The sequence below is a fragment of the Erythrolamprus reginae genome, chromosome 2, assembly GCF_031021105.1.
Source record: "Erythrolamprus reginae isolate rEryReg1 chromosome 2, rEryReg1.hap1, whole genome shotgun sequence".
Lineage (NCBI taxonomy): Eukaryota > Metazoa > Chordata > Lepidosauria > Squamata > Dipsadidae > Erythrolamprus > Erythrolamprus reginae.
Genome location: NC_091951.1, coordinates 273,629,119 through 273,656,251, shown reverse-complemented (window position 1 = coordinate 273,656,251; position 27,133 = coordinate 273,629,119). Strand labels below are relative to the sequence as shown.

Sequence of the window (27,133 nt, the reverse complement as noted above, 5' to 3'; positions counted from 1 at the left end):
TCAGTTTCATTTAAATCGACTTGATTTAAATCAAATCCACCCTGGTGCATGCATAGCTCCATCTTTGTTAGCAGTGGGCACCCATGCACAAATGCCACTTGCACAATTGGAGTGCATATGTTTACCCACTGCTGGTGCGGAACCATTCTCTCTCTCCTCACCAGGCTTGAAATGTTTGGGGAAAGGTTGGAGACCACTGTTTCCCCATCTATTTCGTAGTATATATTCTAATGCGTTTTCATACAGAACTGGCACTTTGTCTCTGTATTAATTCCCCTTTCACTTGTTGTACTTCTTCCATTCTGTTTTTTCTTCAAGGTCCACTCTTGACACCATTAAACACTGTTAAGTCTCACATCCAAAACCTCTCATTGTTTTCAATGTCCTTCGTTATACTATTAAGTCTTTTATCATAAACAATCAAATCAGATGTGCTTTTATTATTCATTCATTTTCCATGTATGTGCATGAAGCAAATAATATTTAAATCACATATACTATTTCTGAGCAGATATTTGCCACCACCAGTCTTATTCAGTCTTTGGTCTTCAAATATCCAGATCTTTTTTTTCCTATAATTTTTACTTCCTGATATCCATTCATATCATCTAATAATCTTTTCCCTTTCACATTTATTCAGAATGTTACACAATTTCCCCCAAAACTTGTTTTTCTCCATTACTATTATTTACTGGAATGTAATAAACAGAGCTCATCTATCTTTGAACTCCTATTTTTGTATGGATCCACAACAAACTAGATAATATATTTTCTTGCATCCATTTTAGTCTTTTCTTCTCTACATGTATTAATCAAGCCTGCTCAGCAAGATCAGATCATCTTTCTTCAATTAGATTCTATCCTTTCCATTTCTCTTACCTTCACCACCCAGAACATGTTTATTTTTTCCCTTCATTCCTTAATTCATTATTTTTACTATATATTCTTCATGCTTTCCAAGTCATAGTCTGCCATACATTGACAGTCAACAGAAGATTCCCGAAGAACAACCATGAAGAAGGACTTTATCAGCCATCTTGCTTTTGTTTAATAATGATTTTATAAAAAGTAGCCTTAGGTTTTTCAGCTTTACTATATCAATGGCTCATTGGCATTAATGGCTAATGGTAAGGAAAAGTATCCATTTGTTTTGACAAATATGCTGCAAACATGTCAAAAGCCCCAGTATCTACCACGTCTGCTTGAAGTTTGTTCCAAGGATCTACTTCTGAAAGAGTAGTAGATCCTTGGAACAAACTTCCAGCAGACGTGGTAGATAAATCCACAGTAACTGAATTTAAACATGCCTGGGATAAACATAGATCCATCCTAAGATAAAATACAGAAAATAGTATAAGGGCAGACTGGATGGACCATGAGGTCTTTTTCTGCCGTCAGACTTCTATGTTTCTATGTATAACCCCAAATGTACACATGGTATTTTGTGCAAACTGGGATCTCTAATCTAAAGGTTATGTGTATGGTGTTAATCTGGGTATACCAGTGATTTAAAGTCTGCCTTTAATACACACACACACACATACACACATATATAGAAACAGAAACATAGAAGACTGATGGCAGAAAAAGACCTCATGGTCCATCTAGTCTGCCCTTATACTATTTGCTGTATCTTATCTTACAGTGGATATATGTTTATCCCAGGCATGTTTAAATTCAGTTACTGTGGATTTACCAACCACGTCTGCTGGAAGTTTGTTCCAAGGATCTACTACTCTTTCAGTGAAATAATATTTTCTCATGTTGCTTTTGATCTTTCCCCCAACTAACTTCAGATTGTGTCCCCTTGTTCTTATATTGCTGCTACATATTTAAGAATTGCTTACCTAACAATATTATTTCCTACAGGATTACTTGTCTTTGGGGATGATGAAAGTGGATCTAAAAATATTACCCTGAAAACACGTTTTATCCTAATAAAGGATGGTGGAATGCTTCATATTGGAGCAGAAAAATGTCGCTATATGTCCAAAGCAACTATAGTCTTATATGGCAAATTAAACGAAGGTGATTATGTGCCAACATTTGGTGAAAAATTTGTGGGCGTGGGCCCTGGTGGAACACTGGAATTGCATGGCTCTCAGAAATTATCATGGACGTCCCTGTCAAAGACTCTGTATTCTTCAGGGCTGGCCCCTGGATCCTACACATACGAAAAGGAGTTTTTTCGAGGTCTAAACGTGAGAGTGATTGACCAAGATACCTCAAAGCTTTTGGAAAAGGGAAGGTTTGATACTCATGAATCTCTCGATGACAGCAAAAAACTTCAGGATTTTCTAAAGGCTCAGCATTTTGGTCGCATTGTTGCTATTGTTGTAGCAGACTCAGCTGCTAAAAACCTACTAGAAGAAACGAAAAGAACCATTGAGGATCTTCTGGGAAGTAAGCTCGTCAAAGGATTGAGTTATAGGTAAAAGAAAAATGTTTTGCAAAAAGTCCTCCATGCTCTTGGTTAAACAAATTACTTTAAAGGTGGTTTTTATATTATTTGAGATCTAACCTCAGCTAATTTTAATGCATAAATATAAAGGCTAAACACATTACATTTTGAGTATGATTTGCAGAGCTGCATCAGGAAGTTCCATAACAATAATCATTGCTTCACAATTCTGATAATTCTTACAAAAGTCATTAAATTACCCCTAACTCCAACCTAATGATCAATTTTTTTTATTCATCAACAAAAATCAAAATATGGCTATCAACTGGCCATTCAATTCTAGGCAACTAATATCTGGTTGAAGTGGGCAAAATGAACAAAAATCAAAATTGATTGTCATGTCATATATTGAAATTTAGACCCTTTAAAAACATATTTGGCCACCTTACTTTCCTCCTTAGTGTCTAGGAAAAAAACATATATTTCTCAGTCCCACCCCAGGACACTTGATTATGGCATTAGTAAAACATAAGTAAACAATTCCATGTTCCAAATCCAATTTCACCGTATATATTTAGACAAAGGCAGTTTGTTTTCTCTTCAAATTCACACCAATTCACACCATTGTCCCTTCTCCCATTTAATATTATTGCTTTTCATATCAAGCTGATCATTGAGAAATGGTTAAGCAGAAATACCTCCATGTTGGTTTCTTCTGAAAAATTGACTGCATACCCATTATTATGCAGTATTGATCATTTGGTATAAAAATAGATTTAAAGGAAATATTGAAATATCCAAGAGTTCTCCCTAATAGGCAGTAGAAATGTTCTTTGAAAGATGTGAGGTAGGAATGATTTGAAGAGATAGGACTCAAAGTGGAAAGAGACTGCAGGATGGTGGCCAAGGAATCCTCTGTATATAGAGCAAAATATTTCTTTGCACAATTTTATTCAATATTTCCCTTCCTGTTTAGTACATGCAGTTTAACTAGATTGCTTAACATTGCCTCTGAAATTCAATACAGCTGTTTCAGGGTTACTCAAAAAGGCTGGCAATAGGAGGATGGGACAAGAAAATTTCATTTCTTCTGCTCTTATAGATTAATGCCTAGATTTAATCCATAATATTTTCAGTTACATGTATTAGTCTACTAACCTGCTCTGGCAGCAGACAAAGAAAACAAACTCTTGCCCTTCTATTCTTATTTATAGCAAACTGCTTTGTAATCTGTGTGACTTGATTATAAATTTTTATAGCCAGCAGTGTGAAAGTCAATTCTCTTCATAATACAGAAGGCAACCAGATGTCTTGCAATTGGGAAACCAATGACTCTGTATCTATATCTAAAAGAGGCATGTAAGGATTGTTTAAGAGTGGCATTTTACATATTTATACAATCTTAAATGTGTATTTATTGCCTACTCAAGTACAGTATATGTATTCTGAGAAATCACGTAAAGACATCGCCTGATTTTGAAATTGTTACTTTAATGAAATGTAGAATAAGAGTACTTCTTATAGTAATTTCTTTAATACTCTGAAAGAGTGGTCCCCAATCTTTTTTTGGGCACCAGGAACCAGTTCAACAGAAAGAGGATTTTCCATGGACGAGGGGGCATGGTTTTATGTGCTGTTTGCATTCCGTGGATAGGGCTTTGTTTGTTTGCCGTGGCCCCGATTCTGGCATTCCAACAACCAGTGCCTGTCCACAGACCAGGGATTGGAAACCCTTTTTCTAAAAGAGAGTAAAATAAGGGATTATGAGAAGATTGAAAGCCAAGCATCATGGTGAAATAACATGTTATGTCGTGTCTATATTTATCTACCTATGATGGTTACAAAGCACACTTTTTTTCACAATTTGATCCTAACATTGCCTTATAGTGGATTTTCCCCCCAAACTTTCAGTGCACTCTACAGGTAGTCTTTGTCTTATGATCACAATTGAGCTCAAAATTTCTATTGCTAACCAAGACAGTTGTTTTGTGAATTTTACCCTATTTTACAACATTTTTTGCCACAGTTAAGTAAATCACTGCAGCTAGCTGTAAGGTGGTAACATGGTTGTTAAGTGAATCTAGCTTCCCCATTGACTTTGCTTGTCAGAAAGTCACAAAAGGTGATCACATGACCCCAGGACCCTGGAACTGTCATAAACATGGATCAGTTGCCAAGTATCTAAATTTGGATCATATGACCGTGGGGATGCTGCAATAGTCATAAATACGAAACTGTCATAAATTACTTTTTTTGAGTGTAATTATAATTTTGAATGGTCACAAAATGTATTGTTGTAAATCCAGGACTACTTTTAATAAGCTATTGCTTTCATTAAAGTAGAATGGCAGTTAAAATAAACATGAGCCTACTGTACTCACCAGAAGTTGGGGAAAAGGCAGTTTCTGACCTCCAGAGGGCCTCCAGGGGGTGGGGGAAGCTGTTTTCGCCATCCCCAGGCATTGAATTATAGGTGTGGGCACTTGTGCATACGCGATAGCACTCGCCCATGCCCTTTCGGCACCTAAGGAAAAAAAGGTTCGCTATCACTGGCATAGACTTTTAATTCATCCCTCAGATGAATTGCTCAGGATCTTTTTGTTAGCAACATTCCTGGTTTTGTTTTCTGGCTGGAGTCTGACCAGGCTGACTGGAGCATGTTACATAGAACTGGCCATGGGAGAAACAGGCAGCTTCCCTTATTGTGTTTTCCTAATTGCATCTGTACATCTTTTCCTACATTTTTGACTGTTTTTCCTTTAACTGGTGTTACAGTAGAAGGAACAGAATCAGTAGGGGAAGTCTTTCTCTGTTTACCAGCATCCACTGGTATTCATCTGGCTAGTGTCCTGTTAGTGTGTGTGAGAGAGGAGGGGTGTTTTGGAAACTCAAACAGTATTTGCTGTGTGAGCAAGAAGATGATAGGAGAGAGTCTGCGTGGCTTAGCTCAACTGTTCTGTACTAAAGCTCTTGCTCTTGTGAAAGCAAAAGCGAAACTGAAACTGAAACTCCTCTGCTTGTGTTTTGCATTTGGATCAGATTTCTTTTCAGGTGGGGAGTGGGGAGTAGAACTTGGCATCAGAGCTTTTTAATAATAATATAAGAAATATTCATGCTCTGATGGTCATTTTGAAAAATCCTTTCTTAGTGAGCACCTAGAAGGCAGGAGGAACATATGTGGCAAATTTCAAGTTTGTAGGCTTTACAGTTCTGGAAACTTTGTGATTAATGTGTGAGTGATATGTATGTATCTATGTACGTATGTATGTATGTATATGTAAAAACAAAAATGACACACACACACACACACACACACACATATAGAGAACTCCAAAATTTCTCAGCAATGTTTATGCTAATTAGAGGTTTCTGTGAATTGAAATGCACATTTCTAGAGGGCTTCAACACTAGGGAAAGCTGAGTTAAAATACAGTGTTAACACATGAAGCAATCTCTCAGTAGAAATGATTGAATTGTAATTATAATGATTATACAAGTGACTGAATAACTGAATAACGTTCAAGTCGTTATTATTTCTGATTGATTTGAGGGGGATTATTATGTTTGCTACATTCTCACTGGAGGAATAACTTCATAGCAACATTATTGGTCTTGACTGCTGTGGGATTTGCTGAGCTGTAGAGATGAGGCATCTGTTAAGTAGAATGAGTTTAGTGATTACTTAAGCAGCCTTTCCTACTAACTGTTTAAACATAAATTAATAATAATAATGCGTAACTCTGTAGAGAAACATGTTACGGTTTTGTGCTATATCCAGAAAAGGGCTTACATTCCATTGTTAAATAGATGTGAATTGATCATGAGCCCTTTGTATCTTAATCAAGCCCATGGACTGCCAACACAAAGGGTGGGAGGGAGAAGAAAGCAGAGAAACGATAGAGAAGGAGGAAGAAAATGGGAATTTCTTGGTTCTGGTCATATTCAATTCAATTTATTAGATTTGTATGCCGCCCCTCTCTGAAGACTCGGGGCGGCTCACAACAGTAATAAAAACAAAATTCCAGCGAAAACAAATCTAATATTAAAAAGCACATAAAACCCTATCATATTTAAAAAAGCAAACAACATATACATACCCAAACATAAATATTAAAAAAGCCTGGGGGAAAGGTGTCTCAACTCCCCCATGCCTGGCAGTATAGATGGGTCTTGAGTAATTTACAAAAGACGAATGTGGGGGCAGTTCTATTCTCCGTGGGAAGTTGATTCCAGAGGGCCGGGGCTGCCACAGAGAAGGCTCTTTTCCTGGGGCCCGCCAAATGACATTGTTTGATCAATGGGACCCGGAGAAGGCCAACTCTGTGGGACCTTATCGGTCGCTGGGATTTGTGCGGTAGCAGGTGGTGAAATCAACGGTGTCTTAATTTAGAACCAATGTAGAAACCGAGAGTAGCTGTAAAAGGAAAAGCCTTTCTGTCAAGAATGTATAGATTTTCAGGAGATAGGGAGGAGTAGAGAAGTTGGTCTTGGTTTACATTCTAGCTTGAACAAGTAATTTATAGGACAGTGATGACAGTGATTTTTTACCTTGGGTGCTGAAAGTGCACCTGTGCACCCACACCCATAATTCAATGCCCCCTCCTCCATATGCAATGCCCCCTCCTCCATGCTCCACCTCCATGTGCATGCATGTATGACTCCCGGCTCCCCCATTTTCCGACTTCCAGTGGGGTGGGTTGGCCTGTTTTTCACCCTCCCCAGGCTCCAGGGGCTTCCGTGAAGCCTGGGGAGGGTAAAAATGCCCCCTGGAGACCAAAAATGCCCTCCTAGAGCCTCCGTGCAAGCCAAAAATCAGCTGGCCAGCATGCACATGCGCGGTGGAGGTGAGCTAGAGCAGTGATTTTCAACCTTTCTTGAGCCGCGGCACATTTTTTACATTTACGAAACCCTGGGGCACATTGAGCGGGGGGGGGGGGGCTGCTAAAAAAAGTTTGGACAAAAAAATTCTCTCTCTCTCTCTTCCTCCCTTTCGCTCTATTTGTCTCTCCCTCCCTCTTTCTCCCTCTTTCTTTCTCTCCATCCCTCTTTCTTTCTCTTCCTTCCTCTCTTTTTTGCTCTCTTTCTCTCTCCCTCCCTACCTCCCTCTATGTCTTTCACTCTCTCCTTCCCTCCCTCTTTTTCTTTCTCTCTCTTGCTTTCTCTCTCTCTCTAGCTCTCTCTTTCTCTCTTGCTTTCTTTTTCTTGTTCTCTTTCTCTCTCTTGCTTTCTCTCTCTCTTGTTCTTTCTCTCTCGCTCGTTCACTCTTTCTCTCTCTTGCTTTCTTTCTTTCTCTCTCTCTTGCTTTCTTTCTCTGAGCTTCGCGGCACACCTGACCATGTCTCGCGGCACACTAGTGTGCCACGGCACACTGGTTGAAAAACACTGAGCTAGAGCAACGGCTCACATGTCGGCAGATATGGCTCTGCATGGCACACATGCCATAGGTTTGCTTTCATGGTTATATCTACAGTGAGGCCTTCATGCCAATGGAGTGTTCAACTGCAGCGCTGAGACATACCGATTCATTTAACAATATCACTTAGACTTGCATACCACTTTACAGTGCTTTTTACAGCCCTCTCTAAGCTGTTTACAGAGTCAGCATTTTGCCCCCAACAATCTGGGTCCTCCTTTTACCCACCTCGAAAGGATGGAAGGCTGAGTCAGCCTTTCTTTTCCTTTCCCTCCCCGGCCCTGCCTCAACAAAAGAATAAGATTTTTGTGGGTATTTATATCTGTCTTCTTATATAACCTCCCTTTTTGAGGAAGTATCCTCAGTTCCAAGTTATCTTCCTTTTGCGTAAACAAGTGTGCACAATGCTTATCTCCGTGTGTTTAAAAAAATCATTTGAAATCAAATATTTCTCTAAGAAGCTTTTGGGGTTTTTTTAAACTTAAGTTTTTATCTCTTTTGGTTCGGGTATGAGCTTAGGAGTGTAAAGAATTAAGTTCAGGAGGCTTCTGCAGTCCTTTCTTGGGAATTAATTCCTGAATACATCAAAACAAGCTTCTCCAGCCACCTGACAGATGGGTACTTGTCATAATGAGAATATTATAATCCCCACTGAAGCTACTTTTCTTTAAAAATGAAATATAACAACTGGGAAATATTCCTTAATGCATCAAAGTGAAGAATATTTTATTTGGATTTTTTTTTTAAATGATATTTTTCCATGTGTCTTTTTGTCTTTTAAAGGAAACCCTATTTAGGGTAAGTATTTAAAGTTGTTCTCTCTTCTTACAGGCAAGCCTGGGCTTTAGTGAGTGTAATTGGTGACCGTAATTCATCTTGTAATGAATCTGTGAGAGACTATGAAAATCACAGCACAGGAGGAAAAGCTCTTGCAGAAAAGGAATTTTTCACAGTAGATGGCCAGAAATTTGTTGTGAGGGCTTTCAGTGAATGGATTGCTGGTAGGAACATGCTATATATTTTTTAATTTTAGAAAACAAAATTTAGTTTGATTATCTTGTGCAGCTAGGTTTCCTATATTTAGAATGTATCTTTATTGCTATGTACCTTATGTTGATCATAAGAAGCTGTAGTCTGTTTGGAGGCCAGAAGTAAAAAAAAATAAATTGAAAGTTTAAAAATGATCAAAATTTCTATTTTATGTCCTTGTTTTAATAAGCACAAGAAATATGGAATGTTGTGAGAGATATACAGGATACGTCTGCTGGCAAGAAAACACACTATTGCTTTCTTGTTCAATTTCTTGGGGGGGGGGCACTGTTTTATACGAAATGTCAACCTTTCTAATGTTTGTGAAATAATTGTTATTTGTAGCAACTAAAATCTTTTGATCTAAAATGTTTACAAAAAAGCCATGGAAAGTAATTTAAAATGTTTTTTCCCATAAGGCCAGATGTCACTTTCATACTTTTAAATAGGGAAAAATAAATCATGGGTTTTGTAGCTCTTTAATCAATATACTTAAAATATAATTTATTAAATATTCTTAAATTATAAATGCGCTTTGTTGAGATCTATCAAATACTAAAGAAAAAATAGGTTCCTATATTCCTGTCTGTTATAGAGAGGCAAAATTAGAAGGCTCAGAGCTTATAGCTGTGATGGCGAACCTATGGCATGTGTGCCACAAGTGGCATGCGGAGCAATATCGATGGGCACGTGAGCTCAGGTCCGGCTTCCGGGCCCACTGGGAGTTGGGGAAACAGGCTGTTTTCAGCCTCTGGGATGGGGAAGGCTGTTTTTGCCCTCCTCAGGCTCCTAGAAAGATTGAAATTTGTGGAGAGCAAAAAGCAGGCCTTAAGGTTCAACCAGAACTTAGCAAATGGACCTTTTTCTGCCTCCGGAGGGTCTTCAGGTGGGTGGGGAAGACCATTTTTGCCCTCCCCATGCTCCTAGAAATGCTCTGAAGCCGGGGGAGGCTTTGCGTGCCAGGGGTCTCCCACGTGCATGTACGGGGTCCCCCGCATAGAATTATGGAAGTGGGCACACGTGCTCCCCCCTTTTTGCTATGCGGACCAAAAAAGGTTCATCATCACTGGCGTATCGCAATCTAGATTTTAATTCAAATGCTTTGACTATAATTAATAAATATTAGGCATTCCAGTTACATTCTTATGTGCTTGAGTTATATTACATACCACACTCCTTTTTAAGAAGCCTGTGTAATCACGTAATTTGGGGTAAAGTCAGGGCGACTGGATGGAACCGAGTTTTTACTGTCCGGATGCCCTTCCTGACACCATGTGCAGTTTGCAGCAGATATTTTTTTCTTTATGCCCTAGGAGAGAAACGTCTGCTGTTATCTAGGATTGAACTCTCAACTTTCCATGTGGGAGGCCAGTGTCTTCACTAGGTTACATACAGTTCTGGTAGATAGTATGGCAAAAATAAAAACAATATGGACTTTGGAGTAATCTGCAGTTGCGCCTTTGTTTTTCATCCAAGAAATCATTCTCTATGTGAGACAACCCTCCCTAACCCTAACCCCTTACGAGTGGTTGTTCCTCATTCATAATCCACAAGAATAAACTTAAAAATACTACTGCAATTGTTTTTGGTAAATCATAGGAAGTTTAAATTTAGCTCTGTACTACTTTTGGTCTTGCTGATTTGATTTGCATGTACATTACATGAGCATTTGCAAAGGTGGTGACTTTTCTAAAAAAAATGAACCAAGAAAGTTGTTAATTTTTTTGTTCCAAGGTGTTCCAAAGTGGGGTTTTCAGGTTAAAGCTGTGCATGGAGTGATAATGGATTTGTCAGAAGATGTTAGCAGCTGGAAGCCTGGAGACCAGATTGTTGTGGCAAGCACTGATTACTCTATGTATCAAACAGAGGAATTCTCGCTCCTTCCTTGCCCAGAATGCAACAAATACCAAGTCAAAGTGAAAGGTAAGAGCTGAGAAGTAAAAATGAGTATATCTAGTAAGCTTGCCCCCCCGCCACCCCCAAAGATATGGTCCTGCTGTTTCACAATCCTGGTGACTTTTTGCTTTGAGAATATTTTTCTAGATGTTTAATATTCACCACTGTCTAAAATCCTCAATTGACTCTGATGTGACATGCATGGCATTGATTCTTTAGGCACAGGGCTTATGAAAGGAAAGGCTGCTTTAAATTTATTTGTTCTAAGAGGCAAATAAGAGAATAAGTAAATTTGATTTGATCCGAGTTGATTAACAATTACATCCACATACCCGTTTTTATGGCCCAAATGATGATTCTGTTCAACTAAAATTGGATCAATGTCAATTAAAAAATGTCTACTATTTCTTGAAAAAAAAACCCTTTCCCTTTTCTATTGTTTCTCCCTTCCATGCATTTTCCTTATTTGTGGTGACTGTCTTAAACACTGAAGCGTTCAGCATACTATTGTTGATTTCTGTAGTGCTTGCCTTATACCTGCTACAGAGATAAATAATTTCTCATGTTGGACAGTAATTTTATTAGGATAATTCACTCTCATATCAAGCAGTCAAACTTTAGTGCAAGTCAAGTCTCTTCACCAAGGGATTGGGGTCATTTCTCCTCCCCTCCTACTTTTCTCATGGATTTTCTAACACTTGCCATCTATAACTACATCTAAGGCTGGCTAACCAGAATTTGATGCAAATTCTTACTCAGAAAGATGGGTGTGTTTGAGAGATTGCATTTCTTCATAGCCTAATGCTTCAGAGATACTAAGAAATATAATGTTCTAGTAAGACAAAAATCATGCCAGGCAAACAAACAATTTCTATGAAATTTGTGAAATGTTTGCAAGGTTGGAAAATAGTGATTTGTCCACTCCCCCAAAATCACATGTAATTATTGTTCTTAGCAGAAAGCATGTCTGCTTTAAAGTAACTATTAAATGATCTTAAAATAATTATATGGTTTTAAGGTGTATTCAGATTAGGAGCATCCATTTAAACTCAGTTATGCTAGTAGTAATTATTAATGCCCAGAAAAGGTTAGTGTAAACTTTGAATTCTTTAAGTATAATACTGGTTAAAAATGACTATGAATATAATAATTTATTTATCAAATTTCTATACTGCCCATCGTGTTTGCATGATAAAAGGAAAGAGATTAATATTTATTGAAATCTAATTCTAAATTCTAAATTGAAGATTTTATAGGATCTTAGCTACCTTTTAATGAACTGCTTCTTACTTTATTTCTAATTTGTCTTAAAGATTGCAAGAAGAATCTTGAAGTACTATAGCCTAGGAAATAATATATTTTCCCAAGTTCTATATGTATTGCTCAAAAAATAAAGGGAACACTCAAATAACACATCCTAGATCTGAATGAATGAAATATTCTCATTGAATACTTTGTTCTGTACAAAGTTGAATGTACACAACAGTATGTGAAATTGATTGTCAATCAGTGTTGCTTCCCAAGTGGACAGTTTGATTGTGTTGTTTAAGTATTCCCTTTATTTTTTTGAGCAGTGTACATATCCCCTTTAGAATTTCATTTGTTAAAAAGTCACTGAAAATGAGTGGGAAGAAGAATATATTTGTTAGCAGCTTCTGTTTTCCATAACCATCTAGTTACAGTAAAATTTATTAGTATATAATAATAAAATTGTAAGAGGAAGCTGTGTTTGGATATGTTCACTGCTATTTTACAAATAAATTAATCATGCATATATACATACATACAGGTAGTCCTTGCTTGAAATGGTAATTGGGACTAGCAACTTGGTTGCTAATTGATGCATTTGTAAAGTGTGATGTTCCATGACTGACAATTTACAACAGTAATTTCATCAATCCCAGTTGCTGTTATCAGGTACATTTTACATTGTCACAGCATTATGTGGTCATATGGTTGTCCTTTGTGACTTCCCACTAGCTTTCCCGTTGACTTGTTTGTTGGAAGCCAGCAGTGAAGTTCACAAATGGCAACCACCTGATTGCTGGATGTGGCAACCATTCCGAGGTGGGTAAAATGAGGACCCAGATTGTGGGGGCAATAGCCTAGCTCTGTTAAAAAAGTGCTATTGCTAACATGTTGTAAGCCGCCCTGAGTCTAAGGAGAAGGGCGTCATAAAAATTGAATAAATGAATAAATAAATAAATAAATTGTGAAGCAATTGCCTGTTGCACAAATAGTGATCATGTGACTATGGGGATACCGCAATGGCCACAACTACAAAAACCCATTGTAAATCTCTCTTCTTCAACACCATTGTAACTTTGAACATTCACTGAGCAAGTGGCCATTCAAAAAGAACTACCTGTGTTTTAAAAGTTAGGAACTGATGGATGCATTTCTGCAGATGTGAATATGTATTATTAAGGTTGTAGAGCCTGGATGTAAGAAGGCAGGAAAAGGTGATGTCAGCCCAACCAGATTTTTACTGTGGTAAAGAAGAAGTTACTGTACCTTAATTTAGATGGAATTGAAGATAACACAGGAGTAACCCTAATATTCCAAGAATCAGTGATACTGAAATTTCTGTTTCCCCATTGCCTTTACTTTCATATGAATCCTAAGTATTCTCAGGATAATTTTATCTCTCTATAGTGAGCTGTTCTTTCTGCTTGAAATATGGATCTCATCCTCTTACTAGTGAAATTTTATTCTTTGCTTCTTTTAGTCCTCAGACTTCAAGCATCTGCAGAAAGCTTGTGCCAACCCTCTCACATGAATGAGGAAAGGCAAGCAAACTATTCCCATATGGAAACAGTTCCTCAGCTTGCTATTCATTTAATATCCAGTTTCCTTCCGTGTTCCAAAAATCCGTCAAGAGCTTCATCCCTTCCTACTTCACAGGCATGTACAGTCCGGCTGGATTTTTCTGCAAGAAATCAAGTTCACTTTACCTGTTAAACTTCCAGCACAGCCACTATACATTTTTTTTCCTTTTTGTAACTGTTGTCATTTTGCATGTTGGTATTCATTATTTCTGAATTAGATCTTTACATCATCTGGTTTGAAGGATTTGTGTCTGGACAAAAATTATATGCTATATTGAATGGTTACCAAAAAAAAGAAAAAAAGAAAAGAAGCACCCATAATGCAGTAACCATAATGAAAAAGCCACAATAAAGCCAAAAGTCAACTTTTACAGGTCTGCTATAATGAGATTAATATGCTAAGATTCAACACATTGGTCTCATTCAAAAATAAGATGAAATAGCACCGTTTATTTGTGAAGTTGATTTGGCCTTTCAGACAAACGCTGAGGAGCAGGGAAGTTGTAACATTTTCTGCCCTGCTGCAGGCTTGTGCTGCGTGGAGAAGGGGTTCCTGGTTTCCATACTCCTATCTCTGGTTTCGCAGTGGCAGAGGTGATTTGCACAAGCCTGCCTTCAACTACCGGCCTCATCAGTATGTTTCCAGGTTTGGGACATATCTGCTTCCATGTAGGACTCAAGCCTTTTGGCTGTCGGCTTAGATCACAGACACCACCATGGGGTAGCCCTTCTATTAATCTAATCTAATCTAATCTAATCTATTAGCTGGAGGGCAGCAGTTTTACTGACTCGGTTCTGTCTGGTTTTTCTTTTCCTTCCCACTCTGATCAGAATGGACAGGGAGGCTATGATCGCCTCTCAATAGAGGGGTTCTTGGTCCCCCTCAACCTCCTATAAGGTGGCCAGGATCCCAACTAGATCTGCCAGCCTAGTGGCAGTTCGAAGGCTCTCAAACATCACAAGCCTCAGAGAGGGCGGCTCATAAGCGGCAGGAAGCCCTCTAGAGGGAGTTCGTGAGGACCAAAGCGGTCTCTGGCCCAATGCTGTCGACCTTCTGCCAGTCACTAAGGAGTCTTCCAGATGGGGCTCCGTCCAGACTTTCCAACCATGCTTCTTCCCCATCATCCAATCCAGCTGGTGGAAGAGGAGCCTGTTCCCCAGGGAGCACTCCTCTCCTCTGGGTCAGTGGCGACTTCCGCTGCCATTCCTCTGTAGAATTCTTCAGCTTCAGGCAACAGACTTCGCTCCCTGCCATCAGCTACCTTCACACCTATTTCACCATGGCTCCACCAGGACGGTAGCAGGACCTATTCCCTCTTTGAAGGCCTGGCTATCCGCTGAAATAACAAAGTGGATGGTGGCCTAAGACTTTTGCACCGTACCATATATTATTTTTCTAGGGAATCACTTAAAACAAGTGTATTGTTTTAAGAAATTGATTAGATTCCATGACGGAACTTCTATTTCCATAGCTTTCTTTCCTTTCTGGCAATCATTGTCTATATGCAGGATTTAGCATTGCTTTCATTGCCACTACAGAAGCATTTTTCTAATTCTTGGAAGAACCTTTTAGCTGTATATTCACAAATAATATGGATAACAGTGATTCTAATTTTGCATAGCCTTGTCATAGCAACCCACATTTCTGTTGCTGGTTGCTGTTATCAGCTGGTTCTTGATGCTTCAAAATAAGTTGAAGTATCAGTTAAAGCTTTTGTTTCATTATTATTGAAAGGTAATCATTTTTCCTAACTGGTAAAAACTTGGAATTTAGGGCATGCCATTAAGAGATTGTGCGATATTTAGTCAAGAACAATTTTCTTACAAAAATAATCATGTTTAACACAACTACATAAGCTGCAAGATGGAGAGCGGGGGGGGGGGGGGAGATATACGTATGAAGGTTAACACATAAATAAGCATATATCAAGTCATCCATAAACATAAATTGTGGAAATTATTCTAAGCCTGGTTGAAAAAAAAGAACAAGAGTTCATGGAGGCAAAATCCATTTTTGTCCTATGCTAAATGAAGAAAATGGTTTTAAAAAACCTTTTTCCTACTCTACATTGGATGCATTGTATTTTCTAATAAAGCCACCGGCCCCGATGTTATACCTGTTGAATTTTATAAGCTAAATACTAATATACTTTTAATAAATACGTTAGAGATTTTTAACAACATAATTTTAGATGGTAAAACCCCTAAAACATGGTCAGAAGCCCTAATAACCTTAATACACAAACCTGATACAGAAAAAGAAAAAATTCAAAACTATAGACCAATTTTATTACTGAACATGGATTATAAAATTTTTGTTTCAATTTTTGCTTATAGGTTAAAAAACATCATGATTGGAATAACACATAAAGATCAAAACGGTTTTTTGCCAGATAGACAGATTAAAAATAATTTGAGGACAATTATAAACATTAGAATACTATGAACAACATCCAGAAAAGCAAACGGCATTAATATTTTTAGACGCAAAAAAAGCATTCGACAATGTAGACTGGACTTTTATGAAAATATAACTTAATAAAATGAATTTTGGAAATAAATTTTTTAATATAATAAATGGATGTATTGTATTTTCCAGCAGCGTTAAAAGCCAAATCCTTGTAAACCAAATCTGATCTATTCAGACACAAGTGGCTTTTGTTTTTTTGTTTTTTTGAATGAAGCTGAAATAAGCATGATAACTCTCCCAGTTGGCTACATATAGCCCCAGTCCACCAGTCTCTTTGTCCCTGCTTGTCCAGGGTAGTTCTGACATGTACTGAGTCTCCTAGTGGCTGAGATTTGGGGTTTCCCTGCGGAGCACAGGGAATTCTTTGCCACACGGGTGATGGCCATGCCCCTCTTCAAGTGTGTCATTTTCATCCTTCTCTTCATTTGTTTTCTCTGTTTTGAACCAGAATTGCCTCAATTCCTGCACATGGGAGAAATTGTTGATGGAGTAGATATGAGGGCAGAGGTTGGAGTTCTTACCAGAAACATTGTAATCAAAGGAGAGATGGAAGATTACTGCTATACTGGCAAAGATTGCAGATTCTTCAATTATGACACTTTTGGTGGACATATCCAGGTATGGAATGAAAGGTTTAATTTCACCGTATCAAGGTTCCAGTGGATTTTGCTCTTGCAAATAGGATACAGTGGAGGGAACTGCGTCCTGTTTCATTCTATTTAATGACTGCTGCCTGTTAAGCATTAGGTTGAGCAGCTGTGTGAAATATTGATCATGTTGTAGTCCAGTATTTCTAGGTCCACTTATGAAATAGTGCTATTTTTTATAGCATGATGAAGTGAAGTTGCCTTTGTTCAGAACCCAAATTTAGCCCGCTAATTCTATTCTGCAACAACTCAATTACAGTGATTCTTGATTTATTTACTATTGAGATGCTACAGCTTATGATTTAAAATAGGAGATTTTCACCTATTCTTCTATATTTCATTTCATGGTTGGGTTACTTTAAGTATTTTGTTTGTGTTTAGGTTAAATTAATACCTAATTTATTGTAAATCAGTTAATTGTTATTAGACAATATTTAAAACAAGGTGTATAGCCACATCATTTAAAAGGAAAGCTCCCCATGTTATATAGAACAGTGTTTCCCAACCTTGGCAACTTGAAGATATTTGGACTTCAACTCCCAGAATTCTGGGAGTTGAAGTGCAGATATCTTCAAGTTGCCAAGGTTGGGAAACACTGATATAGAATTCTTACAGCAGGTACGACCTTTCCTGAAAGTCTTTAAAAGTACAAGTAAGCCTTGCTTACTGACCGCCTCATGCAGCGATCATTCAAAACTATAACAGTGCTAAAAATAATTTTGCAACCAGTCTTTGCATTTATGATCATTGTAGCATGCCATTGTCACATCTTCACTATTTGTATGAGATGCAACTGACTTGCAACAAGAAGAGTTAATAATACAAAAAGCAGAAGTAAAATTCTAAGTCTTAGTCATGTGTTGACTAAGTAGAGATAAGGTCGTAAATTGAGTTGTGCTCATGTGATTTTCTATTTGGTGTTGTGGTTGGCACTGGCCCAGCTCCTGCCCCTAGGAATGTGGAGGTGGATGCAGGGGAAACATCAACATGTCATAGGCCTGTTTTATTGCTGACAGAGGCAGGTAGTGCAGTTTCCTCGGACGAAGAAGAAGGTGTGGGTGACTTGGAAAAGGGGGGCTTGGCACATAGCCCAGGAAGCCAATCTCCATTATCTTTGGTCGATTCGGATGCGGAAGTCTTGGACCCACGCAGGCGCAGAGTTATGCGTAGAAGAGACCAATTGAGGACATATTACAGGAGATAAGAAAGGCCACCTATGTTTGGGTGGGGCTTTAGTAATTAGAGCTGCTGACACAAATAGCAACGTGGTTTGGCTGTTGTGGAAGATTATCTGATCGCAATTCTTCAGGACCGTGTTTTCCGGACTTTGTTTGTTGATTTTTCATGCCTTTGAAACCAAAGCAGAGCAAAGTGTGTGTGTCTCACTTGTTGGAAGAAGGAGGGCTGTGACGTTTCTTCACAGCTGCTAGCTAAGTACTTAAGGACTGATTAAGGGAATTGTACAGCCTACAAGGTTGTTTTGGAACGAGTACTCTTTGCAATACAAAAAGGGTGCTTTGTTTCTTTTGAATTTTGTGATAAAGAACATTGTTTTGAATTTTCAAACGTGTGTGTGTCTGAAATTTGTACCCTTGAATTTTCGGGAGGTTCATACCAGAGGGCCCGGCAGAAGAGTTAGTAACCACAACACTTTGCTGGTCTCAATTGTCAACAGTTAGCAAGGACTATCTCTATAAGAGAATCTGTCAGCTTAGAACACTATAAAATTCCCTTAAAGTCCATAATATCAAAGCATAAATATTTAATTATAAAAATTCATATATGATATTAAACCTTCCTACAATTGCATTGCATCAGTTAAAGGCTTTATAAATTATGTTGGAAGAACCATAATTAATTTGGTGTTTGATTTGTTTTCCTGCACACTCAAATAGACACACAAACACACATACATGCACACACTTTATTTGATTGAGAAAATTGTAAACATTACAGAACTTACTTTGGTAGTTAATTCTAGTGACTTTATTGCCAATATTATAAAATGGTACAGTGTGGGTAATTAAATTCATATTGCTAGGTTCTTCATTTGTTATTAAATAAACTTTGAAAAAAAAAATCTGAATCGCCCTGGCTGAAGAAATTACCATAACAAAAAAGAGAACCCTGAAAATCTTTTGTTTAGGAATTTTCTCTTATAAATGATTTCATTAATATGTTACCTTGTAATATTTAGTTAGCCATTTTTAGTTACCGGTATGTTAATACAGTTAATCCTAAATTATTTGCATTAACCCAAATGTTAAAAGAATTTAAAATGGAAATTTAAAATTTGATATTTTGTCCTAATCTCCCTTTCAAACTATAGTATGTTGAGATATATTTTGTGTTATGCTGTGTATATTTTTAGTTTGTTGATGATTGTTTGTTTAAATATTTTTCAAATACTTTTGGGAAGCATTTTCACTGAAGAAAATGTGGACAGTAAATTGGATTATTTTTGCATGTTCTTCCAGATTTTAAAGAATTTCACGTCTGTTCATCTTTCCTATGTGGAGCTGAAACAGATGGGTCAGCAAATAAATGGCAGGTACCCTGTTCACTTTCACCTTTGTGGTGATGTGGATGAGAAAGGAGGATACACTTATAGGACTTACGTAGAAGGGCTCTCAATTCATCATTGTTTCTCCAGATGTGTGACAATTCATGGCACAAATGGTTTGCTGGTAAGAGCAATGAGTAAATGTTTGGAGACTAAATGTGCAAATGACCAAAATAAAACAGGTCTTTCAGTATTCCTGAATTTGCTGCCAGTCTTGATTGCAGAGGTACAGAAAGAAATGCTTTTCTTTTCTAACATCAATCCATTATGTTTATGGCGTGGCTTGGCTAACCATGATTCCCTCCAAACCACAGATTAGTTAGAAATGGAATTGGAATAACCTAGCCAGCATTATATTTGCATTTCAAAAACAAAGCAAGATAAAATGTGTGTCTGAGAGAGCTATCCCGTTCATAATGGTCTACTTGTGACTTTTTCTAGATCAGATTCAAACCTTTAAGCCTTCTGATTCTTCAGCTTGCATTGATACTGCAGATCTTGAATTGCGAGAATCATCAGTGTCTATAGACAGTTTCATTTTCTCCATCTCATAAAAGAGAGAGAATAAGGGGCAACTCTTTTGTCAAGAAGTATAAACATGATTTTCTAGCACAACGGTTCTCAGCCTTTCTAATGTCATGACCCCTTAATACAGTTCCTCATGTTGTGGTGACCCCCAACCATAGGTCTAGCACCAATTCTCCCAACAGAGCTTTAAGCTGATTGGCAGGAAGATCAGAGGGACACTCCCACTGTAAACGCCTGATTGGTCGGATTGTAAAAATAGGTTCCAAGGTGCCAGAATAGAAGCTTTAGTTCCTAACACCATGGGAAATTTGTCTTTTCCCATGGTCTTAGGTGACCCCTGTGAAATGGTCATTCAATCCCCAAAGGGGTCCAGACCCCCAGGTTGAGAACCACTGCTAGGGACATTTCTTGTGTTAATTTCAGTGTCATAAGCTGTTGGTGACTAATTATTTTGTGAAATTTTAAAAAATTGTCAAAAATCAAGCTAGTAGAAACAGGTTCAAACACATATAAATATTTATTTGCCATGGGTTTATTTGGGAACTTAGGAAAAAATAATAGTTATATTTAAAATTAGTTATGTATAGAGATATCTGATGATTTTTTATTTCTGCAGATAGAAGACACTGTTGGATACAATACACTAGGCCATTGTTTTTTCATGGAGGATGGTATTGAGCAAAGGAATATATTGTTTCATAATCTAGGACTTGTCACCAAACCAGGCACCCTTCTTCCAACAGACAGAAATAGCACAATGTGCACAGCAATCAAGGATCATGTCTATGGAAACTATGAACCAGTACCAGCCACCGATTGCATGTAAGTAAATTAGAGAGATGTTTGAATGGCCTGAGTATGGTCTTTGATGGTCTCTACATAAGACATTCTCTTTTTTTGACGTAATTGGAAATAATGTGAATGGTATAATAAGTAAAACTAGATTCAAATCACTTGTCATGCATGAGATTTTAGGCTAGTCTGAGACAGAGAATCTGAGTCATGATCAGGTAACTAAATATATGCTACAACTTGCAGTGTGTACTTGAAGAAGAACCTAAATAGGGTGGTTCTTCCAGAATCAGGAGAACTCATTTCATTATCTATTGTTTTGGTGGAGGGTAGATCACTACTGATCTATTTCTGCACTGCTCCAGAAGATTCACTAACCCTGTAAAGGTTGGAAAATCCTTCCCAATGTTCTGAACAACACTTTAATGTACTACTAATACAATGGGGATGGTTCATATCATTATTTTCCAGAAAAAAATCCATTTCAAGATAATATTTTATTCTCGGCATCTAAAAGCAAATATTTTGGTAAGGGCAACATAAAGATCTCACAATCTTTGCCAGAAAATCAAATTGCTGGAGAGATCTTTCTTTCTGAAATGACTGTTGTTTATATAACTCTTTTACTGCTATTAGACTTGAGTCTTCTAACACTCTTAACAATTGTTTTACCAATTGTTTGTAGGGCTGTATCAACATTTTGGATTGCCCATCCCAACAATAATCTTATAAACAATGTAGCTGCTGGCTCACAGGTGAGAGGTTTGACATATTGCAGTAACTAACTTTTTTTCCTGGGGCAATAATATATTTATAAGATCATTTGCTTTCTTTGTATTTCATTGTAGTTAACTAGTTCTGTAGTATCCTAGATGTTAAGCAATCTTTCTTAGATGTATAAATAAGGTTAAAATATGAATTTGCATTGCTAATGATATATTTCGTAGAATATTGTTTTTTATCAGCATTTCCTGATATACAGAAATATATATCTCTGTGTCTTTCATATCAGTTGAATTGTTCAACCAACAATGTTCTACTTCTAAAGAGAACAATTGTTTTAGTTAAAAGTGAAGGCTTCAAATTATTCATAACATATGTGGATTAAACTTGTTAAATACCTCTTAATGATATTCAATTCCTGAATATCATAAAAAAAAGGACTTTGCTTCTCTGATGGGTGCAAAAGATGATCACATGACCTTGAGACACTGCGACCATCATAAATGTGAGTCAAGCATCCAAATGTAAATCATATGACCATGGAGATGCTGCAACGTTCGTAAGTGTGAAATATGGTCATAGGTCACTTTTTTCAGTGCCACTGTAACTTCATATAAACTGTTATAAGTCAAGGGCCACCTGTAGTATAATGTAGGACAGAGATCAATGAACTAAATGCTCTTTTTATGACCTTCCAAAATCTTCTAAGATTGTAGCAAACTTTCCATTCACTTGTCAAAATAAAAAGTAAAACAAGGTCTTCCATAGACTTTTGATTTTGCAAATGGGAGAGAAGAAAAGCACACACACACACACCAGTACAGTCCTAGCCTGCCTCAATATTAGACTGCATTAGTAGCCAACTCTGTGTAGCTAATCTATTGAACTATTTCAACTTTTTCTTCCCAGCATGTAAGCAAGGCTTACATGATAAAAAATGTGTTTAAAAAACCCACCCTACTCCGGATTATGAAATACCTGAACAAGAACAGTTGTTGTTGTTGTTTTGCCTTATGCCAGAGAATGGAAGCAATTTTGGAACTCAATTTCCTCAGGAAGAGAACATCAAGAGTCTACTGCTAATAGTTTTGCAGCAGCTAGCCAACTTTGTCTAATTTTGAAAAGCTAAGCAGAGTCAGATCCAGTTAGTACTTGGATGAAATACTACCAGGAAATTTCAACCTTAGGCTAGCCTGGGAATTTAAATAAACATCCCACAAGGAGTCAGTGGCAAACCACTTCCGTAATGTAGCCGAGAAAACTGTGTACACATGTCCACAAAATCACCATGAGTTCAGCTCCATTCAAAGAAGGCTTTTATCTTAAGAGCCAGAAAATTACCCAATAGATAGAAACCCACTGTTTTCTTTGGCCACTGTAGAATACCATTAAAAATATACTTTAAAAAAAAAGTACTATATCATTTTCAACTTTTTAAGGGAACTGTGCTCAGTTAATTCTTGTATTCAGATTATCGTGGCCGCTAGCACCACAGTTAATGACAATAAGCCTCATGCAGCTGAACTGCAACACAGAATGTTTTGTATTTCTTACCCAAAGTTAAATGCAACTATGGCAACTTTATGACTTGCAGACTTCAACTCCCAGAATTCCTGAACCAATATGGATATAGGGAATGGCAATATTGTGTATATTATCCCGAACCCCTACAGATAAAAATCTAATAACAAAAAACCCTCGCACATCCCTGAAGTTCATTTTTTTAATTTCTAGGATGCTGGAATATGGTATATATTCCATAAAGTTCCTACGGGAGATTCCCATGGATTGTTCCTTGAAACAAAAGCTGAACTTACCCCCCTAGGAATTTTCTATAACAACAAAGTCCACTCCAATTTTAAGGTAACTGAACCTGTTAATGATTTATATGTTTATGAATGGATTGTGATCTAAATTAAATAAAACTGGTTGTACTCACGCAAGACAAGTCATATAGTTTAACCAAAGGCGTTCTTTAATATGGGAAATCCTGCTGTTTCATTATAACTTGCTTGTAATAAGTATGCTTAGAATTATAATTATGATCTTAAACCGTTCTGTGTTTTATTATACTGATTCATTTGTTCATTTTAAAATATTCATTATGCTATTTATAAAATCAACTATATAACACAGAAATGTAAGTATGCATGCTGCTAAAATCTTTACAAAGATTTATATGCACATCTGATATGATATTGTGTGCTTACAGGGAGCATTTTGAAGATTTTTTTTCTTACTGATCCTTTAGGAGAGATTCCTTAAGAGCTTGAATAAAGTATTAATCTATATTTTATCATTAAACCTATAGATTACAAATATTATCACGAACATATATTAATATAGGTAACCTATATTACACATATTAATTACTAACTACAACTTCATGGTCTCACTAGTAAGCAGTCATACTTCTTTTGAGATTAGTTCATCCGATCATTTGACTGAAAATATTGAGCAGGCAGAAAAAAAAACCCAAATAGAATCACTTGGTTAATATTTATTGAAACTTTCATACCTTTTTTGGTGGGCAGGTGTACTTAAACCGATATATGCTTTGACAATGGAATGCCTTTATCTATAACTTAATCTGTTGTATAGCTTGTTTGTGAACTTCCAGCAGCACTTTATTTTTGTTTTTTATTTATTTATTATCTCTCCAAAGATGACTTTAGATGGCTTATATAAAATGCAGTGTAAAACATTAAAACAATAAATAAGGTTCTTAAAATTCAATTAAAATAAAACTAAGCAAGATGGAGAGAGAGGGAGCAAAGTGTGCACAAGGAGAAGATGGGCGGGGGGTGTTAACTAAACTATTAGCCACCTTCAAAATACCACACCTCCATCGGGATCCCAGGACAGCTGGCACAACTATGGCTTTAAGGAAAAGGGTGGACAGAGATCTGACCTGGGTTGGCAAATTTCAAAGAGAGGGAAACATGGCAAGAAAATGCTCTTCTTTTGGATCTCATCAGCTGAAAGTCCTTGGCTGAAAGGGTCCTCAGCATGTCCCTTCTATCGGTGTGGATGGGATGGGCATTGGGGTGATCCAGTTTCTCAGATAACTTTTGGGGTTCTCCCAACAACAGTCACCACAGAAAAAGACTTCATGTTATTTTTGATAACATTTTTAATGTAGGAAAAATACACAACGATCTCTCCTAACCACCTTCTCTGTTTTGGTTTGGAATTTTAGCTAAGAATATATTTCAGAAACAATCTCTTCCTTACCATACTCACAAATGACTTTTTCAGAATAAGATCGTCATCAAATTCCTTGCTAACCTTTTTGAGGTATTATACTTGAAGGGATTGTTTTTCTTCCAACAGCATAAAAACCATTACAATTAAAACTAGTGTATATACATTGCAATTGCAGCATAAATGATCCTCTATAAAATATAGAATACTATTTTAAAGCATGTGCAGATGACATAGCTTAACTCATTTTGTTAACATCAATCCAAAGTCAGATCTTGGTAAGTTTAAACAATGATTAATTTTAAAATAATATTAGTCACATCTTTGTTATTTTTATGCCTTTGCCATGTTCCCCCCCCCCCAGTAATTTGAGAAAGCCTTTTTAAAAAAATAAAGAAAACAATAAACCACTCATATCCTTTATAATCCACAACTCATTATATATATGCATTTGTAAGTATAGCTTCCTTCCTTCCTTCCTGAACTATTTGTTTCGATGAACATAATAAAAGTTATGTATCCCTACTTAAAAGCAATCCCCACTGAATGCAGTGAAACTGGTCCCTGAATAAATATTGCAATGTGTATTCAGTATCAGGATATATCATTAGAACAAACTGTAGTTTCCCTAACATTTTTAAATGATCAAAAAAAACCAGGATGACCTCCTTGTCCCTACTCCTTCCCTCATGGGAATATTTGTCTGTTTCATTTGCATCCTTTCAGTGAAGGTATTTATAAGCTCTTTTTCTTTGAAAAAAAGAAATATCTTAATTAGTATATAATAAACTGGCCTGTGATATTCTTCTCGGGTTCCCCCCACCCCAAAATAATTTGAAACTACTAGTGGGCATCTTCTTTTTGTTTGTATTAAAAGGAACAGATTAGTTGCTGAAAAGTTGTATCGCTAAGATGTTGGTGAATTCAGATACCGTATTTTTCAGTGTATAAGACAAGCACTTTATATTTTGGGGAGGAAAATATTAGCGGGGCAGGGGGGCAATTCTGCCTACCGTAAATTCATCTGCCTGGTCAGCTTCATCACGTTTGTTCGCTCACCGGCTTTGAGTTTGGGGATGGCTGCGGCTATGCTTCTGAAGCACAGCTGATTGTCTGAGGGAGCAGCAATTAGAAAAGTAGGCAAAGCACAGAAGATTGTGTAGCTCGTGTTTGGGCTGAAAAACAGCTTCAAAAGCACAGTTGATCCTTGGAGGGAGCTCCAGTGACTAAAGCAGGTAAAGCAGGGAAGGGATGAGACAAGGCAGCAGGTGTTCCGGGTAGCAATTTTGGGCACCACACAAGCGTTTGGAGGCTGAAAATGCAACACGCAGAGTCCCAAAACACAAGCCATTGGCCGTGGCAATCTCTGTAGCCAGGAAGAGGATGCACAGAGGCTGAAGGGTAGGGGCTGACAAGTTTTCAGCCTCTTTTAGGAAGGTAAAATGTGTGTCTTGTATTCCGAAAATACAGTATGCTGAGTCTACATAAGTAACTATGCCAATTATCTGGTTTTGGGAGGGGATAGAATGAACAAACTCAGATATTGTACAAGTCATGTGTTCGGCTCAAAAAGAGGATCCATAACCTGCCTCTTGATTCCTTCACAAAGGGTCTTTCTGAAATATTTAGTGACCATTGTGGCATATTAGAGTGTTTTAATATATTTTAATATGAAGGAGTCTCAAGTACTCAGAAAACCTAGTTATCCCTAGTTAGAGGATATGACTAAGATTTGCAACAATATCTACAGATTTTCAGTTGTGGAAAAGATTAAAAATTTGTTGTTGTTTTTTCCTTTATTGAGGCTGGCTTATTCATTGATAAAGGAGTAAAAACCACCAATGCAAGTGCTGCAGATAAAAGAGAATACCTCTCTTTGGACAATAATGCAAGGTAAAATGAAATTTGGGGATATAGTGAAGAATGGTTAAAGGTTGCATCTAAAAACTCTTGTCCAGAATTTTAATGTCATAAGACAAAATACTTAGCAGTGTTTTAAACAGAATCATAGAATGCAAGAACTGTAATGAACCACGAGGATTCTGCATCTGGACAGTGTAGAATTCCACTACGGGTAGTCCTTGAGTTACAACCACAATTTACCCCAAAATTAATGTTGCTAAGTGAAACATTTGTTAAGCGAGTTTGCCACATTTTACGAATTTTGTTGCCACAGTTGTTAAGTGTGTCATTGTATTTGTTAAGTAAATCTAGTTCCCCCGTAACTTTGCTTGTCAGAAGGTCACAAGAGGGAATTACATGACCATGGGTCATCATAATGGTTATAAATATGAACTAGTTGCCAAGCGTCTGAATTTTGATCATGTGACCATGGGGATGCCGCAACAGGCGTAAGAGTGAAAAATGGTCATAAGTCTCTTTTTTCAATGCCGTTGTAACTGAACAGTCATTAGATGAACTCTTGTAAGTCAAGAACTATCTGTTTTATATCAGCCCTGACAAATGGCCAGCCAGCTTTGGTTTAAATACCTCCAGAATAGAATGAACCATCTCCCAAAACAGCCTGTTTCATTGTTGAACCATTCTTAATAGGGAGAGATGGATATGTCCACACTTATAATTTAAACACACTGTTTCTTCTGGAACAGCTACAGTCACTTCTTTCCTATCTTCTTTAT

At 37.3% G+C, this 27,133-nt stretch overlaps 1 protein-coding gene across 1 annotated transcript in view; it reads left to right on the top strand.

The window, feature by feature from the left end:
• CEMIP2 (cell migration inducing hyaluronidase 2) overlaps nt 1-27,133 on the top strand; it is a 65,093-nt gene that overhangs the window by 16,904 nt on the left and 21,056 nt on the right. The window contains exons 4-12 of the mRNA XM_070742655.1: nt 1,870-2,431; nt 8,646-8,815; nt 10,578-10,766; nt 16,486-16,655; nt 19,162-19,371; nt 20,392-20,597; nt 21,253-21,322; nt 23,025-23,153; nt 26,299-26,387. Of these exons, the coding sequence (XP_070598756.1) occupies nt 1,870-2,431; nt 8,646-8,815; nt 10,578-10,766; nt 16,486-16,655; nt 19,162-19,371; nt 20,392-20,597; nt 21,253-21,322; nt 23,025-23,153; nt 26,299-26,387 (1,795 nt within the window). The remainder of the gene's footprint in view (nt 1-1,869; nt 2,432-8,645; nt 8,816-10,577; nt 10,767-16,485; nt 16,656-19,161; nt 19,372-20,391; nt 20,598-21,252; nt 21,323-23,024; nt 23,154-26,298; nt 26,388-27,133) is intronic.